The sequence below is a fragment of the Serpula lacrymans genome (assembly GCF_000218685.1).
Source record: "Serpula lacrymans var. lacrymans S7.9 unplaced genomic scaffold SERLAscaffold_7, whole genome shotgun sequence".
Classification (NCBI taxonomy): Eukaryota; Fungi; Basidiomycota; class Agaricomycetes; order Boletales; family Serpulaceae; genus Serpula; species Serpula lacrymans.
In genome coordinates, this window is record NW_006763296.1 from 30,803 (window position 1) to 47,086 (window position 16,284).

Here is a 16,284-nt window from a genome sequence, read left to right on the forward strand (position 1 = left end):
TCAAGATTTTGCAAAAAGAGATTTCGTGACTCAGACTGAGACCATCAGCTACTCTTTGAACGGTTTACGCGATAATATTTATTGTATTTCTATAAACACTTCTATGTCTTCCTGCGGAAACCCGGCGACTGAGGTCGATGCATTAATGCCTCGTAAGTACCACCTTTGATCACCACAGTTCACTATTGATCATGTACCAGGACGCCTCAAGTTTGACCGATCTAAAGATTGTGTTAGATGTAAAGAAAAGCCAGGGAATATTGTGATTCGTCATGCCGTCTATTGCAAGTTCGTGAGCCAAACTCGTTCCTTCTTGCATTGGTATTTACTATACTCATTACAGAGACTGCTTTACGCCTCTGGTCAACATGAAGTTCAGAAAGGTTTTACAACCGTGTATCAATAAAACCATTAGTTCCTCTCGGCGAAGCAAGGTCAAAGCCGACGGAAATCTTCTGATATCATGCTCCGGTGGTCTCGGCTCCTCCGTTCTCCTTGATCTCGTCCATCGTTCATATTTCTCAAATCGACCTCCAATGGGAGAGGATGGAAAACCTCTGGGCGGGAAGGATCATCCGAGGAACGAAACTGTGTGGAAATCAGCTGCTGTGTGTTATGTCGAGATCTGTAATGCTTACCCAGAGGTACGTAGCTTTCTAACATCGTACATGGAGCCAGGACCTACTTAATGCGATAGATGCGAGATAGGACTGAAGATGTTCGTGCTGTTGTTGAGAGCTATCCTGGATTCGAGTTCATTCCAATACGTCTCGAAAACGCTTTTGATGCATCTTGGTGGGAGAGTTTGGGTTGTCGACTCCATGATAAGCAATTTGCCGTTAATTTCTCAGATGAAGGTAAGGAGCCCTGAAAACCATTTAACTTGCGATCTTACCCTTTTCTAGGCCTTCCACTTTCTTCGTTGTCTACTCCTACTTCGAATTCGACGCCATTAGAGGGCTTGCGCGGATATCTAACTTCTCTTCCAACCCAAACTGCCATTTTTAGTGCGATAAAAACTCTAGTGCGCGTGCTCACTATGTATACAGCTCGCCGTACACGATCCTCACATCTACTCTTGGGAACATCATTAACATCTCTGTCCGTCTCTCTTATTTCATCAATTTCGCAAGGAGGGGGTTACGCCCTACGGGAAGAGTTGCAAGAGGAGTGGTCTTCCGAGCACGATGACAACACGGAATTGAAGGATATGTTGAATTCGGTTCGAGTGGTGAGGCCGCTAAGAGATATTGTCATGAAAGAATGCGCTGCATACGCAAGGTGGAACAACGTCAAAGTCGTCGGTCGCGAGAAGCTATCGGGCGCCAATCATGGCATCGGCGGACTCACAAAAGGTGCGCTGCTGTATTATGCGGACTCTTGATATAAGATATTCAATGATGTGTGAAGATTTCATCGTTGGGCTAGAAAGGGATTATCCATCCACTGTCTCAACTATTGCTCGTACATGTGCTAAACTCGCGCCCAAAGACAATCCTGATGGAATTTGTCTCTTATGTCAACGGTACACTCTCTTTGGTTCTAGCGTGGTTGACGTTCTAATTTTTGCCTCAGACCACGTCAGAAAGGGATCCAGGAGTGGAAAACACGAATTTCGATACGATCATATGATGACGCAAAACTGGCTTCCGATTCGCACATACCTGCGCATGCACATCCCTCTGCCGAAACTGATCAATGTTGCTCAAGACGAATATTCCCTTCATCATTTACGCCATATCTGTGCTATTTCTGTCATACAACCCTGACGAGTCGGAGTAGCCGCAGTGGCAAGTTATTCACCTTGTCCAAGGGCAATGCATCAAATCATACGACTGTCTCACTCCCAGGCTATGTTAGCGCTGGTCTGTCAAATCTTGGACCTGGAGGCGATCAAGTTTATCCAGCTGGTGGCAAAGAGATAGGTGAAATGGAGATCTGGGAACGAAAGAAAACAAGTTTAGCTGACATGAAAGGCACTGTCGCTGAATTTTTGCTTGACGATTAGCTTGATAAGTTAGTTTGTAGGGCATGTATCTCCATGCACGATATTCATTAGGACGCCTTAACGGGAGCTTTGTAGTCTCGTGGCGCAAAAGTCGTCAACTGTGCACAATATATTATATCTCAGGTAATAATTAAAGTATATGCAGAATCGCTGAATATAAACAAGCAAAGAGTGTACGTCCCATCTGTGCCGTATCAAAGGGACACAGTGGTCACTGTATACCAAATTAAAGTAATCATACTCAATCTGAAATTAAGCCTTATAATTTGGATCCCACGCAGTTCTGTATGTCTGCTCAGGATTGTAGACAGGATCATTGTGAACCAGATGCATCTCGTCTGCTCCTTGGGGCGTCGGATCCGAAATCGAACGGTAGCTTTGACTAACGGGCCAGATTTGCTGAGGTCCGGCATTATTGCGATTGTTGCGTCTGCGACAGAGGCACATACAGCACAGGCCGAGAAGCAGCAGGCCGATGACCACACAGACCACAATGACACCAATGATCCAGGCTGCGATCTTCTTTCCAGTCGATTTGGTGGTCTTTCTGAGAAGATCGTTTGCCAAGAGGCTCGTTCCATTTTTACGCTGCTGCGCGAATTCTTCACTTGCTTGGGTGGCGTTGGTCACAGAAAGCAGCTGGATATAAGGAGGAGCGGTGGTTCTGTTTGAACCATCCACGAAATCACCCAAGTCAACGAGAAGGTAAGCATTTCTTACTGCAAGCACAGTCAACAAATAATCCTAGAACAAATTGAAATCAAACTTACGAAATGCCATGCCCAACATCATGTCATACAAGGGGCCAGTGATACTCTCTTCGACAACATACGAGAAAGGCTGAAACTATCAAAATGGTGAGAAAGATGAGCACATCCGAGGTAGACGACATACTGCTCCGACACAAAAGTCATCCCTGACGGCGAAATTTAGGTCAAGCGGATGAATTGGGTAGTGGACGCCACCGAAGATGAAGGTTGCGTTTATTTCCTCGTCACATGGGACTACCCAGAATGTCCCGCCTAGCTCCGTAACGTTCTGAAGCGAAGACCCATTGACCTTACCGTAGATGGCTTCAGCGACATATCTGAAAATGAAATGAAAACGCGTAATTGATCAACATATAAAGTTCTCACTCTGGTATTTGAGGGTAAGTGTATCCAGTATCAAAGGCAACCGTCGCTTTATTAGGATCAATACTGTTGTTGACTACAGTCTTGATAGGAATAGTTTCTCCGTCGGGGCCAATGATACCATTTTGATCGAGTAATGTCTGCCAATGTTGGCCGAGATGTACAGAGTCCATAGTGAAGTTCCCGATAGTGACATCCAGCTTGGGCTGATTAAGGATACCAGTGTAATTAGACAGGACCTCTCCGACGGTTAATTCCCCAGGGTAAGGCTCTTCAGGATCATCTGACCTTCCAAGTAAAACAGAGAGATAATTGGGGGTAGATGTATTTTGTCTGAATATTCTGTCCAGTGGAGGATCTGCGGCAGAGCTGTTGCCTAAGAAGCGAATCATGGATCCCTGGCCAGGACCAAGACCAATAAGAACATCCAACCCTACGGAATTATTTGCCTCAGGTACCAACACTGCAATAAATAGATCTCTAGCTATAGCATACAGACGAGAAATATCGGAAACCTACTGAAAAATTGGTCGGGCACTTCATACCCAGCAAATTCAAGTGTTGCAGCTTGGACAGTCCCTGAAGCAGTACCCAAAAAGTAAGCGGTCGGAAAATAATGATATATGAGAATATGTACCAGATACTTGACCACCATCGTATATCAGAGTTGAGTTGAAGCCTTGATCCTTAGCCCCCGGTATATTGTATATGACCCACAGATCAGAGCTGCACCAAGGGTCATGAGCTACATTATAATCGCAGACTTATCTACCCAGCTTACCTTCCTGTATCAATCATCGCCTGGAAAGTCTCTCCATTCAAAGTGATGTCCGCCGAGTACATCAGGTTTTGACTATCATTGAGACGAGAGGTATGGCTAGATATGCTGCTCCGACGATGAAAACCGGATCCTGGGGTTACTGGCCTGCCTCGAAGGCTCAATCGAGCCGCATGAACACCATCAAATAGCGCAAGGAGGGCGAAGGGAAGAATTAAAATTTGAAACATGACAAGCAAAACTTGGAAATGAAAGGACAAGGATAAAACGACTCCACGCAGATGTGCTGCCTTGATAGCCTAGTTTTATCCTGAGCGAAAAGGACGATGTAGCAAAGTGTGTCGAACAGTGGCATTTTAGTATGACTTGCGGAACACAGCCGTCACGAGGCTGTTCTACTACTCGTCGCGTTGTTTTGGGCAATCGACGTTGTCATAATATAATCCTGTAGCAACTGAGCACAGATTGAAGACGTGCTGTGTAAAAGTATGGCACAAAAGGGAAACTCGGTGACGGCATGGGCGCTGCAAACCATGTAGAATTGAGTTTACCAGCGCGCAATGTACCCCGCCGGGCATCACGGGCCTCGAGAAGTAGCATTGGCTAAAATTGAGACCGAAGAAGCATTGCCGTTTGGCCAAGGAAAAACACACATACATATGTTATTGTATTCCACTGTCATTCCGCTGAGAATTCCTAATATTTGAATCATGATGTATTGATATCGCCGTAGTAGAGGTATGACGACGAAGGTTGTCATAATATCCCAACATGTTTAACCTTGTTCGACCTCAAGACCTGAAAAGCGAGATAATGGGATTTTTCCAGGGAGATTCAAGCTGGAGCTAAGCGGCAATTCTAGACCTTCCTTACTTGGATCAGTATAAATTTTGTCGTAATCTGAACGCCAAGCGGGTTTCTAGCCACAACCACTGCCAGCCAACTTGCCACCCCGAGGTTTCCTGAAGCTGAAGAGCTGACGACACGACAACGTCTTTATTTTATTTACCATGTTGAGCGAGGACATCGAAATCACCCAGGACGAACAGTATAACGGTTCCAAGAAGAACACCCTTCTGAAATCCCATGGCAGACCACCATGGCAAGTCACGAATGTTTAAGTTCTATCCGGATTATGAGACTCAAGTGTCGCATGTAGGTACGGTGAAGACGGTTTGCCGATATGTGATGCGTTTGTGATAGGTGTTGCTGGTAAGCAATCCTCAAAACTCTTGAGGCCACGAATTATCGAAGCAGAAGCACGTCACAGGTGGTTCTGCCAGTGGAAAGGTGAAGAGTTCGATCTTCTTCCGCCGTGTTGGTTTAGTATAGTGCCGCCTGATACCGTAAGATTCGTAGACACACGTCGCACAGCAAATCGTACGTTCACTGGGTTCCGTACCTACGATTGTCATATTATCTCAGGTCAGTATTCAACGCTCTTCATGTCGATTTCTTGATTAATGGCGTGATCTTCTACAGGACAGCTTCTATAAGTGGCACAATGAGGAGGAAGTGGCTTTGGCCCACGCGAACCGTATGGATTTTGACCATCCAGATGCAATTGATATGCCGATGTTTGCTGCTGTGGGTTTTTATAGCATCTTCTTTCGTGTCCAAGTGCTCTAGTTCTTTAAGAAACCCTATTTTTCATATTTCTTTTTATAGTGCCTCGCCGACCTGAAAGCCTGTCGACAAACGAATATTCCCATCTATTCCTTCACCGAGCATCAACGGCTGGACGAGAAGAAATATCTGTATGGGGCTGCTATCATAATAGGCAACAGCTTTCTGGTCCCTGCACTATCTGTCGCTGATGTTGTTTGATGTTGCGTTATGAAGCGGAGGGTATCATGGCTCTTCACGATCCGAAACTCAGAGCACTATATGACTTGAAAGTATGCTGTTTCTTTGATTCTGTGATATATAGACTGACCAGAGGGAAAAGGTCTTCGTTCAGTGTGATTCAGACTTAATGCTCGCACGACGGATACAGAGGGATGTCAAGGAGCGTGGGCGAAGTGTCGAAGGCGTTCTTGAACAGTTGGTGAAAGTCTCAGCTTTGAATGAAAAAGAGCCTGATTTTGAGTCGCAGATATCTTCGTTTCGTCAAACCTGCTTTTGACAATTTCGTTTTGCCAACCTCACGACATGCTGATATTGTAAATTTATTCTTTTCCACTTTAAAGACTTCAGGACATTGACAGTGGTGTGTATCAACAGATCGTCCCAGGTTCTGACAATTCTGTTGCCATTGAACTCATATCGACTCATATACGCCGGCAAATGAACGATCGTGCAAGGCATTTCCGTAAGAACATGGCAACATCTAGCCTTAATGGCTGCCTATCCGAAAGCAACATGCAGCAATTGAATTTGGTCACTCTTCCTCCGACTCCACAGCTTAAGGTTACACATGGAATTTTTCGGTCATTTCAGGTTTATTAATGAATCTGGCGATTTCAGGGCATGTATACAATTTTGCGTGACGAAACGACGAGTCGCCAAGATTTTATATTCTTTGTTGATCGTCTAGCTACCTTCTTAATCGAGAAGGCTATGGAGCATTTACCTTACCGTCCCAAGTTCGTTACGACGCCTACGGGGTCAGAGTCGTGTGGCAAAGAACTGGACACAAAAGCGAGTACTTCATAAATGACCATTCATAATCGTCTCATGGTGTCATATCTATAGTATATTTGTGGGGTTTCTATAATACGATCGTGGGTGCTATCCCTTGTCCCTTGTGAATCTGTACTGATCTTTTTCCAGGGGCGGACCTCTAGAACGCGGATTAGAGCGGGTCCTCAGTCACGCCCCAATGGGCTCTCTCCTTGTGCAATCAGACGCAAAAACAGGAGAGCCTCTTCTACTCCATGTGATGCTTCCAACCTGCATCCGTGAACGCCATAAAGCAGTCGATACTTGGGTGTTTTTACTTGACGCACAGGTCGGCCTTTGCACCATCCTGTGCTTTCATGTAGCTTATAGCATTTTTAGATCGGTACAGGCGCTTCAGCATTCATGGCGATCCGCACCCTTCTCGATCATGGCGTCCGACAAGACCGCATCATCTTTGTTACATTCCTGGTAGCTAGGAGCGGCGGCTTGTCAGTTCTCACACGAGCTTTTCCTGATGTTAAGATAATCTGCGGCGCTGTCGATGACAGTTTGAGGGAAGCTTGGCTAGACAACTATGAAGGGGAGGGACATCATGGAGGTGACGGTCGTAAGGTATGGATCATGGAGCCTGGAATGGGGCAAATAGGTAAGCGTGATTCTTCAATGTCTTGAACTCTCAGAAACATCTCAGCGCCACCTACACTAGGGGATCGCTACTACTTATGACCTGTGTTTTCCTTAAAATCTAGCATTCTATCATTGGGAATGTCCTCATCGGACTGGTAGTTATCTTTAGACTTGACATTTATATTGCATCATGTCGTGTAGTATATAGGCATCATAGCTTCATTAGGATGGAATGGACGCTCTTTGCTAGTTTTCGTGCCACGCGCAAGCAAGTAAACGACCTCTTTTCCATTACAAACATGGTCACTATGGATCAAAGAAAATCTATCTAATCGATATTAGCAGCTGCGAGGCCACATGGAAGGTAGATATAGTAGTGTAAAGTCCGTATAGATTGGCAGAGTAGAATGTAAGGTGTTGAAAGAATGTAGTAGATACAAGTAGTTAAAAAAAGAAAGTTAGGAACATGTCCGAGTGTAACTAGATACAAGAAATACATCTGGGTAGGAGAGATTATAGGCATGATGGTGGTGAAGGCGTTGTCAATATTACGGTGTAGCACACGTGGCTAACTGACTTGAAAAAGTGGACCCTGGATACCGAGGTTATTAGTAACAGAGATGATGATAAATGTAAGTGCGTCTCTCACCGGGATAGAACCAGAATGAAATAGCAATGATGATATAAAGGACTGTCCGAGTTTCAATTCACAAATCACAGAAACGAACGAAGGCAATGAGCTCACACATCAAGATGATCCCTTCTAGCCAGTTTGATTTCCCGTCTGCTGTGACATAGGTCATGGTTTGCACTGGCAGTAGGATGAGTTTATCAGGATTACTATCACATGGGGGATATTTACAAACCTGATATATAAAGAACCTACAGTAGGATGGTTATTGTTATTCGAATCAAACTATGGAGTATAGCTTAAATCCACTTACTACAGATTCGAAAGGGTCGAAGAGAAGGGCTAGGGGCTTTTGCATTACCCAGCCAAGGAGGACAGTGAATCTATTAAAAATCCGATATGTACCCTTAAATTTCATGAGTCGACGCATAAAGCTTACGGAACAACTAGAAGGGCCATTTGCTGTAAATTATACGTCAGTGTCAATTGTGTGTAATCTTCAGCTTTAACATACAATAGCGGATCCAACTGCAACACTAACGCTCAGCGTCAGCTGATCCTTGACTGAAACATTTACAGCAGTCACACATTCTATCATCTCTCGAACTCAGTAATCGAAAGTTCCCCAAGATGACAAGGAGATTTACCTGCAATGGAGCTTACGGCTGGCAAGAGAATAAGACCTATCCACTGTTTGCTGATTGTCATCGAGATCCCGTCCATAGACTCCACCAAGTCCTCTGCAGTGACAGCAACAGCCTAATAATAGCCGATAGTGAGATAGTAGACATATCAATAGACTGGTAAAAGCCTCACAACAGTTACAACGACCAAGAGGGTAAGTGTCATTGTCCAGCTAAGTTTCGGTTCCTTTGGAGTTGGTATTTCCGAGCTAGGAGACTGTGGCAATTCTTGAATTTTCATGGGTTCAGGTTCAAGTGTTAACGTAGTCTGAGATGTGATCCTTTCTATGGTCGGGGCCCTAATTCTTTCCTTACGACTTCTAATGCCGCGCATTTCCTGAGAGCTTTCTATGGCAGCAGGCATGATATCTCCTTCTGGGCTGGTTATCGTTGCCTCAGAGGTTGACCCCAAGGCTGAGCTGGCATACGAAGTTCTGTACAATGGGGATGGTTTCGACAGAGTAAAAGGTCTGGACGTGGAATGTAAGCTCCATCGACCGGCTAAGCTTGCTGTATCCCCATCTGACGAGGTCAGTCGCTTCTCGAGACGAGAGAAAGGATCGATTGGTATCTTGACAGATAGCTTGTTACTATTCTTCTTCGCATCCTTGTATAAGTGTGGGTGGGACCACAATTGAAAAAGGAGGTAGGCAGCATAGACTGTGACATTCCAATACGAGTAAGGATCTAGCGCAAGTTTTACATGGTTCCACTTAACTAATCAACAGAACAATGGATACCTGAGTGGTAAGAAATTTGTAAGATTTTGAACATTCAGTATGAACACTGAAACTTAAACTTACACCATGGCTCATACGAAGTATGTCTCTCTTCTGCTCGACCGATCCGAAATCTCTGTTGCCACTGATTGCAAAATGGTATGCAGCGGGGAGAAGTAAGGCGCCGGTACTGAGACTAAGGAGAGAGGAATGTATTTGGGTGGCAGCTATCAATGCATATGTATCGACGAAATAAGCCAGTGCAACCATTATATTTCAGTAACGCACTCACTGTGATCAAGTTCCTGCTCTGAAAACCGGAGCCCACCAGCAAAAAAACACATTCCCAGAACCAGCACTTTATTGTAAGTTAAAAAATATTTTTTACTAATCATGAGTGAATATATTACGAAGTTTGCTTAGTATAGAGCCGACCACTAGTAAAATGTGAGAGAGGTACGCGTGGGTGTAGTGATAGTGCGGACGTACGTGAGGATTGTACGACATTGAGCTCGCATTTCCTCAGTGCACTGATCTGATTTGCGCCTGTCAATTTGTAAAAGGTGTCAAATAAACTATGATCTACTCACTGCGATGACCAGTTCGACCCTATACGAAAAGTTGCAACCATTTATTATTCCTGAAAATTTGATTTGATAAAGCAAACGTACGTGTTACTCTGGAATTGATTTGAATTAGAATAAATATCAGTGATTGCATTAAACAATTACCAGGCTGGCATTGAGCAGACCTGCTTTGGTGCCACCCAAGCGTGATGCTAGTTCGTGTGTTCCCAGATCATGAAGCTTGTGACGAACGTTAGAGGTACTGTCACAAATAGCTAACGTGGTTGCCAGGAAATTTCGATGAAACCTACCTTCACCAAGGGTATCATTGAAAGGACTGAAACTAAAAAAAAAATCTGATGTGAAAGGAGCGGGCAAGGGCAAGGTGAGGGAACTTACGAATGAATACTAGTGTGTGTGACTCATCGAGGTCAAGACCTATAATCCACTCCATGTGCCAATCAAAGCATCAGTCGTTGGGGTAGGCTAGGAGCACGTAGAACCAAACTCACAGAAACCGGAATAAGGAAAAGCAAGACATTTAGCCCTGCAGCATATATGTATGTCAATGTGAAGATCGGTTTCGGTTATTAGTAGGTAGCGAACACACGTACATGAACCAAAAACGATCAACCTCCAACCATGCCATATACTTGTCACGTCTGCGGCACTTTGACCTCTCTCTGATATTCCCTTGCCAAAAGATGATCGTACACATGAAATGAGGGACCATGGAAAACCTGATCTCTTCATCTCCGCTTCCTTGTGCAAAGGTGCGCCATTCTCCAGGTCCATTAGGTTAGCAGTTGAATCGCACGATAGTGCAGAAAGGCGAGTATCTACACGGAAAGGAGGTAAAGGCTGCAAACCATCGTGTAAAGGAACATCGGAAAAACTTTGGTCGTCGCGGTACTCCTGCTCAGCAACAGGTGGTGAGTTACTTCTGCTGTCTGGCACGCCGAGTGTAGCAGACTTCACAGAGGCGGGTGACATCAAGCTTGAAGAGATACCGAATGGTGCAGTTGACGGAGACTTGCCCCCACTTGCCTTCAGACCAGGCTGAGCGTGGATGTTGTTTGAAAAACGATAGTGAGGACAGCTTAAACGAAGTTCAATTTTAGCGAGACCTCCATGAATGCCTGCCGAGGCTAAGAGCGGAGGATTCCAGCGTTCGCCGTAAATCTATTCTAGCATTTTGTTTTATGCGTTCGTAAAGACTTGCCTTTTGTGGACTAGCTTGAGGGCCAGAACCACAAATCTTCATTTTTGTTATCTGCTTCGTCGTTACTGTGTCTATCTCACATTTTCAGCAATTGCTTCATTTGCGCTTTTGCTGGTATGGCTATCGTCACTGATATATGAACGCACTTAGATATTGTATAGCAAGGACTGGTGGATAACACTAATACAAGACCGTTATACATGCTCGATGACACAGGAGCTTAATAAGACTCATCGACGATGGCTAGATGCTAGCATGATCTGAGCGCTAACACATACTGAGTGTATGTATAACGGCAACATCGATAGCCATTTGCCAATCATCACTTGGAATACAGTCCACGAGATTGATGTTCTGGCTATCGATAAATGTACCTCCGAGTTAATCCTGGAACTGGACAACCAGAGTCGTTCAGACCTAATACTGGATGCACAAGAAAAAGACAAGAAAATTTCGGTGCACTTGAACGTTTAGAAAGAGATTTTTGCTGGAAGGAGTCGGAGGTATGCGGAATAAAGCGGCATGGTAACGCTGGTCACAGTGAGTGACAACCGCCTGTCACGTTCTTTACCTCGCATTTCTCCTCCCTCCGTTCATCTTTACAACCGCCAACCATGTTCCAAGCCGCACTGCGTGCTGCTGCCCGACCAGCGGCTCTTGCGTCGCGCTCTGCGCTCAAACCATCCAGCGCAAGCCTTCGCGCGCTATCCACGACTGCCAGCCGTCTTTCAGGACCCGCTGCTCCTTCGCTCTACGGCCCTGGCTCAAAAGCCGGTGAGATCCCATCAGACGAGACCCAGGCGACAGGTCTCGAGCGTTTCCAGCTTCTTGGAGAAATAGAGGGTGTCGATTCATTCGACTTGGAGCCTTTGGATGCGAGCCGCGTAGGAACATTGGAAAACCCTATCAAAGTGTTCTCATTGGTATGTATTTTACTAGACTCTCAAAGGGATTCCATCTCTTATATCATGCGGCTATCCTCTTACTCACTTCTGATGAAAATCATACTCAGGATACGGAACGCATTGTTGGATGTACCGGCTCTCCCGCAGACTCACATGAGCTTCACTGGTTTACAGTAAAGCATGACAAAACCCGCCGTTGTGCTGAGTGTGGTTCTGGTGAGTTCAAAGGTTTATGCGCGAGATGTATTTACTAAGTATTGTTGTAGCCTATGCTCTTGACTTCCAGGGTAGCCTTGACGCTCATGACGCGCATCACTAGACGGAATAGAGGAACGATGGGTTCACCATAGCAAACCTGTAAAGCAGAAAATAAAGATACTTTTTATACTAGTATTGGAATGTTCAACGTCTTTTCTGCAATCTGGAACCCAGCTAATATTTGCGTGTCGCACTGCTGATTAGGCCCAACTTTTTTGTGACCTCGTCACTGTGACGATGTCACATATCATTCTGGGTCAGCTCAATGTTTCTGTTCTGAACTAGCTCAATAACTGGACAGCTTACGTTTCATGGTCCAAGTTCCCTTTCCCCGGTGTAGATACTCTTCATATCGATAGCAGGTAACGAAAAAATCTGTACTTTCAGAGCCCACAAATTTCGATTTTGCATCTTATTTATCCAGCCTGTGCGAGGACTGCGAATGGAACTCTCTGAAAGATATGCAAATCATACTGTACGGGCGACGCGTATGGCTGAGCCAGATCATCTAGGTAATATTCGACATGACTTAGAAGATAATGCCGAACCTCTTTCCTCTGCTCATGTGTTTCACAAATGCCAATCCATCGTGCTCAAACAGACACCACCGTATTTCGCGAAGTTTCCGCACATGAAGTTTTCCCAGCGTCGCCAAGTGAGCTTTCTTCCACTACCAAATACCCGTTCTTTTCCATCTTTAAGTTCTGCGAATGTTCGTAGACGATGGGAGCCAAAGCGTTAGAACTACTCCACACATTACCCGAGGACTATCAGTTTGGACTCTTCCATGTTCTGGAAGCCAACCCGGCCATCCAAATTGCACGTTTGATACATCACGACGCTCTTAATTACGTCCTTATTTAACCCGATCTCGGCTCCCATCCCACGTTGGGCGTATTCCTCTCTGCACCCTCGACGAAACCTTAGCTCGCTTCTCGCGTTGGACACTCAATAGGCCGCTTTCTTGCCATTCTCCACAACGCGGTTGGTTTGGAATCTTTTGTTTCGTCTGAAAACGCTGGACTGATAGAGACCTTGAATAACAATGGTGCCGACTCAGTCTGGCCTGGTGTTTTTAACGTCCTTCATGTAATCATGGACGCTCTTGTCTCTGATTACGAATTACTAGGTGAGCGAGCAAGGGGATCATTGGACCTCCAGAAAAAAAGTGGCATTCAGCCAAGGTGACATCTGGTTCGGTACAATTCTTGTCAGACGAGTCAATGACGCAGACGAACTCAAAATGCCTGTGATCGGTATATGCGACTGGGAATTTGTAGGTGACATAGCACAGCTAGGCAAGTGCGGCTTCTGCAGCTTTTCCTCTTCCCGTTTCGTTGCATCTTTGCTCACGTAGAGCTATAGGCTCGTACCTAAATCTCCCAACGTTATCGCCACTCGTTACGCCACGCACTCGACTTGCCGTCGATGCATTCTCGGTGTCGTTGTATGCGGCCTACTTCTCTTCTACTAAACATCTTCCTCAAGGCGACGTGAAAAACTCAAATTTTATGCAAGTACGTTCTGAATTCCAACGTCCGTTCCTTAGTGGTTGGGAGCTCATTAATGTGGCTGCGTGGAGACACGATATTTGGTGCCCATGTCCGGGAAATGGTGTCAAATGCCCGCGCATTGTCGATATGGTGCAGCAAGGAGCGCTACTCATTAGAGCTGCAGGTGCTATAATGGAAGACGTAGGTTGGAAGATACTTGAAGACGTCGCTTGGGTGACGTTTCTGCGAGTTGTGCTAGAGAGCGAACAAGGTAGGATACATATTCACCGATCAGTAAACTGTTCGAAAAGAAGCTGCTAAAATAGCCCGATTTCGTCGTATCGTTAGCAGATTGTCCGGGAAAGTGGATGTCATATGTGCCCGAGTCAAATTCGATGTGATGCACGCGGAATCCTCGAGGCCGTCCTAGAGGCGACCCCTAGCACCGCTACTATAGTGCTAGTACTGGCAGCGTATAATGTACGTCTAGTACATAACTTCTATTAGGAGTTGCATCGTGCCCATCATGAACGAAAGTACGCAATAAGCTGCAATCGAATGATGGCCGCATCGCAATAGCGTGGTTTTGTGAGCTTCCATGGATGATGTTTATACAACACATGGACATCGCACTGGCCCCTCAGCTTTGCATTTCGTAAATTAAATCCGAGTCAATCGGTGATCGTTATTACCATACGATACTGGTACAGCAGCTGCTAATGCCATAACTACAAATACAAATGTTTTACATTAAATCCAGCGTGTTTGAGGAAAGTTGGTAAAGGAATGATATAGAAAGAAGATTGTCCGTAGGTAGGTAGTGTGAGAGTAATGTGTGTGAGTCTTGTGAGAGTTCCGATCATCCAGAAGAGATCCACGAGGAGGATAACGTGTGAGGGGTGAGCACAGAGTCATCAATCAATTTTACATCATGAGATATGGCACTGAGAATCGTCGAGTACCGGTGGCTTGGATGATGAGGGACCGAAGGTTTTCTGTGTCCAGCCTCTCATTCTGCTACACGCGGGGTCGTCGCGTATATCCATTAACCAGCCCACAGCGGCTCGAATAACACTGCCTTGAGTCAGGGCTTGGTGATACTCAGGGTCTCGTTCTTTCACTATCTGCAACGGAGGTGAATGATTAAATTAAAAAGTGACGAGACATATACCCACTTCTTCGAACAAACGACGGAGTCGGGCACTTTCTTCTGCGCCTTCAATCCACCATTTGCTTGTCGGAGCAAATTGTGGGTCGTTAACTCCACTATAAGACAGCCACGAAGGATATTCGGCTGCAAGAATCGCGGGTTGGATTGAATGAGAGCCCCACCCAAGTATACTAGTTATACGTCCATGATCATCGGTCAAAATATTAGTCTCATCCAAATGATCGTGCATAAGCACAAATCGGCGGAGGCATGGACTATCGTAACTCAACAGTAACTTCCGAATATGAATACCAAGTTCGGAGATAGTACTCTGTGCGCTGAAGACGCTACCAGTGTCATCTTTTTCACCGATGGCATCATGTTTTGTGAGAGTAAAAGCGCGCCTCTTCACGGAAAACAGGTATTTGAGATATTGTTCCAGGGTTTCAAAAACTCGAGGAGCGCCGAGATCGCTGCGCTTCCCGAGCTTCGGTATAACTTCCAGAGCATTAGGGGTGCTCCCGGGAGATATGGAGCCAATTTTATGCGGTACAGGTAATCTGTACAGTTCGAGAACGATATTCGCATATGACCTAACGAGGTCTTCCTGTATTATGTTAGTGCTGATTGAACTAAATTTGTGCGAAAATCGCGCACCTTCGAAGTAGCTGAGAGTAGACCATACATTCTTGTGACGGTATTACCTGAGCTCTTGTCCATTACAAGAAAGTCATGAGGATATTCCGCGTTACTTCGCGTTACGCTGAGTAAACGAGGAACAGGTATCGTCGAATGAATGGTAAGCCATTGCATTGCATTAACTTGACTTTGAAATTTCCTTAGGCTCCAAGCCTCGCCAGATTTGTTTGAAAATGTATGCCGCTGCTCGACGTAAACGCACGAGAAATCGTCTAGGACCGCCTCCAAGGTCTGGTTGGCCACGAATGTGATTCTGTGAGCTGGTTGCTGACAAAGTGGCGCTACATTGACCTACCATATTTGCATCTTTACCTTTCATTTCGCTCTTGGTTTCACAAACCTGGCGTCCTATGCTTTTTTTGATGGCATTTAGTAAAGACTGCCGTTCTGTGGATATGAGTTGACCTTGAGACCAGTCTGCCAGTGGTCCAGTGATATTATCTCGATGGATTTGTTGTCCAGCATGGTTGTATACGAGAGGTATTGTGCTGGACATATCGAGCTAGTTGAGATGGTGGCGCTTGCCGGTTTTACGAGGTCAGGAAGATTAGCTGACTGAAGTTATGTAGTACTGGAAGAAAACAAGCCAAGTGCTATCTTCGGTTTTGTATACGACTTAAGAACCTCCGCTTAAAGTTGAGTTACAGCATTATAGAAGCAAAAAGGCATAGAGGATAAGGACACGAGGTACATCAGACTCTGTTCCCAGTCTGCAGGTGCAAATCAGAAGACCGTGACCCCACAGCATTATCGTCGGCAGAGAGTTCCTAAAGGGGAATACTTGTTTGTT

At 45.4% G+C, this 16,284-nt stretch overlaps 7 protein-coding genes across 7 annotated transcripts; 4 read left to right on the plus strand and 3 right to left on the minus strand.

The window, feature by feature from the left end:
• Window positions 1–103: 103 nt before the first annotated feature.
• On the plus strand, window positions 104–2,083 carry SERLADRAFT_415378 (uncharacterized protein; the record flags this gene model as incomplete). The annotated part of the gene is made up of 8 exons (XM_007318133.1): window positions 104–152; window positions 201–288; window positions 344–644; window positions 698–857; window positions 906–1,007; window positions 1,050–1,355; window positions 1,411–1,525; window positions 1,576–2,083. 8 exons carry the CDS (start codon window positions 104–106, stop codon window positions 2,006–2,008), a joined length of 1,554 nt encoding a protein of 517 aa, XP_007318195.1.
• Window positions 2,084–2,096: 13 nt separating this feature from the next.
• On the minus strand, window positions 2,097–4,149 carry SERLADRAFT_361378 (uncharacterized protein; the record flags this gene model as incomplete). Its single annotated transcript, XM_007318134.1, has 7 exons — window positions 2,097–2,727; window positions 2,779–2,854; window positions 2,903–3,095; window positions 3,145–3,604; window positions 3,661–3,720; window positions 3,779–3,867; window positions 3,923–4,149. 7 exons carry the CDS (start codon window positions 4,147–4,149, stop codon window positions 2,261–2,263), a joined length of 1,572 nt encoding a protein of 523 aa, XP_007318196.1.
• Window positions 4,150–4,929: 780 nt separating this feature from the next.
• On the plus strand, window positions 4,930–7,421 carry SERLADRAFT_448951 (uncharacterized protein; the record flags this gene model as incomplete). The annotated part of the gene is made up of 15 exons (XM_007318135.1): window positions 4,930–4,967; window positions 5,079–5,131; window positions 5,190–5,209; window positions 5,279–5,299; window positions 5,402–5,506; window positions 5,588–5,699; window positions 5,762–5,817; window positions 5,868–5,962; window positions 6,015–6,081; window positions 6,143–6,328; window positions 6,386–6,559; window positions 6,614–6,642; window positions 6,692–6,869; window positions 6,920–7,187; window positions 7,248–7,421. The coding sequence occupies 15 exons, from the start codon at window positions 4,930–4,932 to the stop codon at window positions 7,265–7,267; spliced, it is 1,422 nt and encodes a 473-aa protein (XP_007318197.1).
• Window positions 7,422–7,875: 454 nt separating this feature from the next.
• On the minus strand, window positions 7,876–11,031 carry SERLADRAFT_437802 (uncharacterized protein; the record flags this gene model as incomplete). Its single annotated transcript, XM_007318136.1, has 19 exons — window positions 7,876–7,979; window positions 8,035–8,050; window positions 8,113–8,182; window positions 8,239–8,261; window positions 8,314–8,390; window positions 8,447–8,558; window positions 8,616–9,194; window positions 9,286–9,428; window positions 9,494–9,559; window positions 9,612–9,638; window positions 9,691–9,736; window positions 9,792–9,810; window positions 9,873–9,880; window positions 9,933–10,007; window positions 10,079–10,110; window positions 10,167–10,215; window positions 10,280–10,314; window positions 10,382–10,915; window positions 10,986–11,031. 19 exons carry the CDS (start codon window positions 11,029–11,031, stop codon window positions 7,876–7,878), a joined length of 2,061 nt encoding a protein of 686 aa, XP_007318198.1.
• A 504-nt stretch (window positions 11,032–11,535) lies between these two features.
• COX5B (subunit VB of cytochrome c oxidase,COX5B) lies at window positions 11,536–12,347 on the plus strand (the record flags this gene model as incomplete). The annotated part of the gene is made up of 3 exons (XM_007318137.1): window positions 11,536–11,912; window positions 12,002–12,110; window positions 12,161–12,347. 3 exons carry the CDS (start codon window positions 11,604–11,606, stop codon window positions 12,211–12,213), a joined length of 471 nt encoding a protein of 156 aa, XP_007318199.1.
• A 646-nt stretch (window positions 12,348–12,993) lies between these two features.
• On the plus strand, window positions 12,994–14,170 carry SERLADRAFT_467079 (uncharacterized protein; the record flags this gene model as incomplete). Its single annotated transcript, XM_007318138.1, has 4 exons — window positions 12,994–13,136; window positions 13,213–13,450; window positions 13,518–13,916; window positions 13,997–14,170. 3 exons carry the CDS (start codon window positions 13,396–13,398, stop codon window positions 14,044–14,046), a joined length of 504 nt encoding a protein of 167 aa, XP_007318200.1.
• Window positions 14,171–14,470: 300 nt separating this feature from the next.
• Window positions 14,471–15,990, minus strand: SERLADRAFT_415382 (uncharacterized protein; the record flags this gene model as incomplete). Its single annotated transcript, XM_007318139.1, has 5 exons — window positions 14,471–14,769; window positions 14,821–15,402; window positions 15,453–15,558; window positions 15,697–15,725; window positions 15,790–15,990. The coding sequence occupies 5 exons, from the start codon at window positions 15,988–15,990 to the stop codon at window positions 14,575–14,577; spliced, it is 1,113 nt and encodes a 370-aa protein (XP_007318201.1).
• Between the last annotated feature and the right edge of the window lie 294 nt (window positions 15,991–16,284).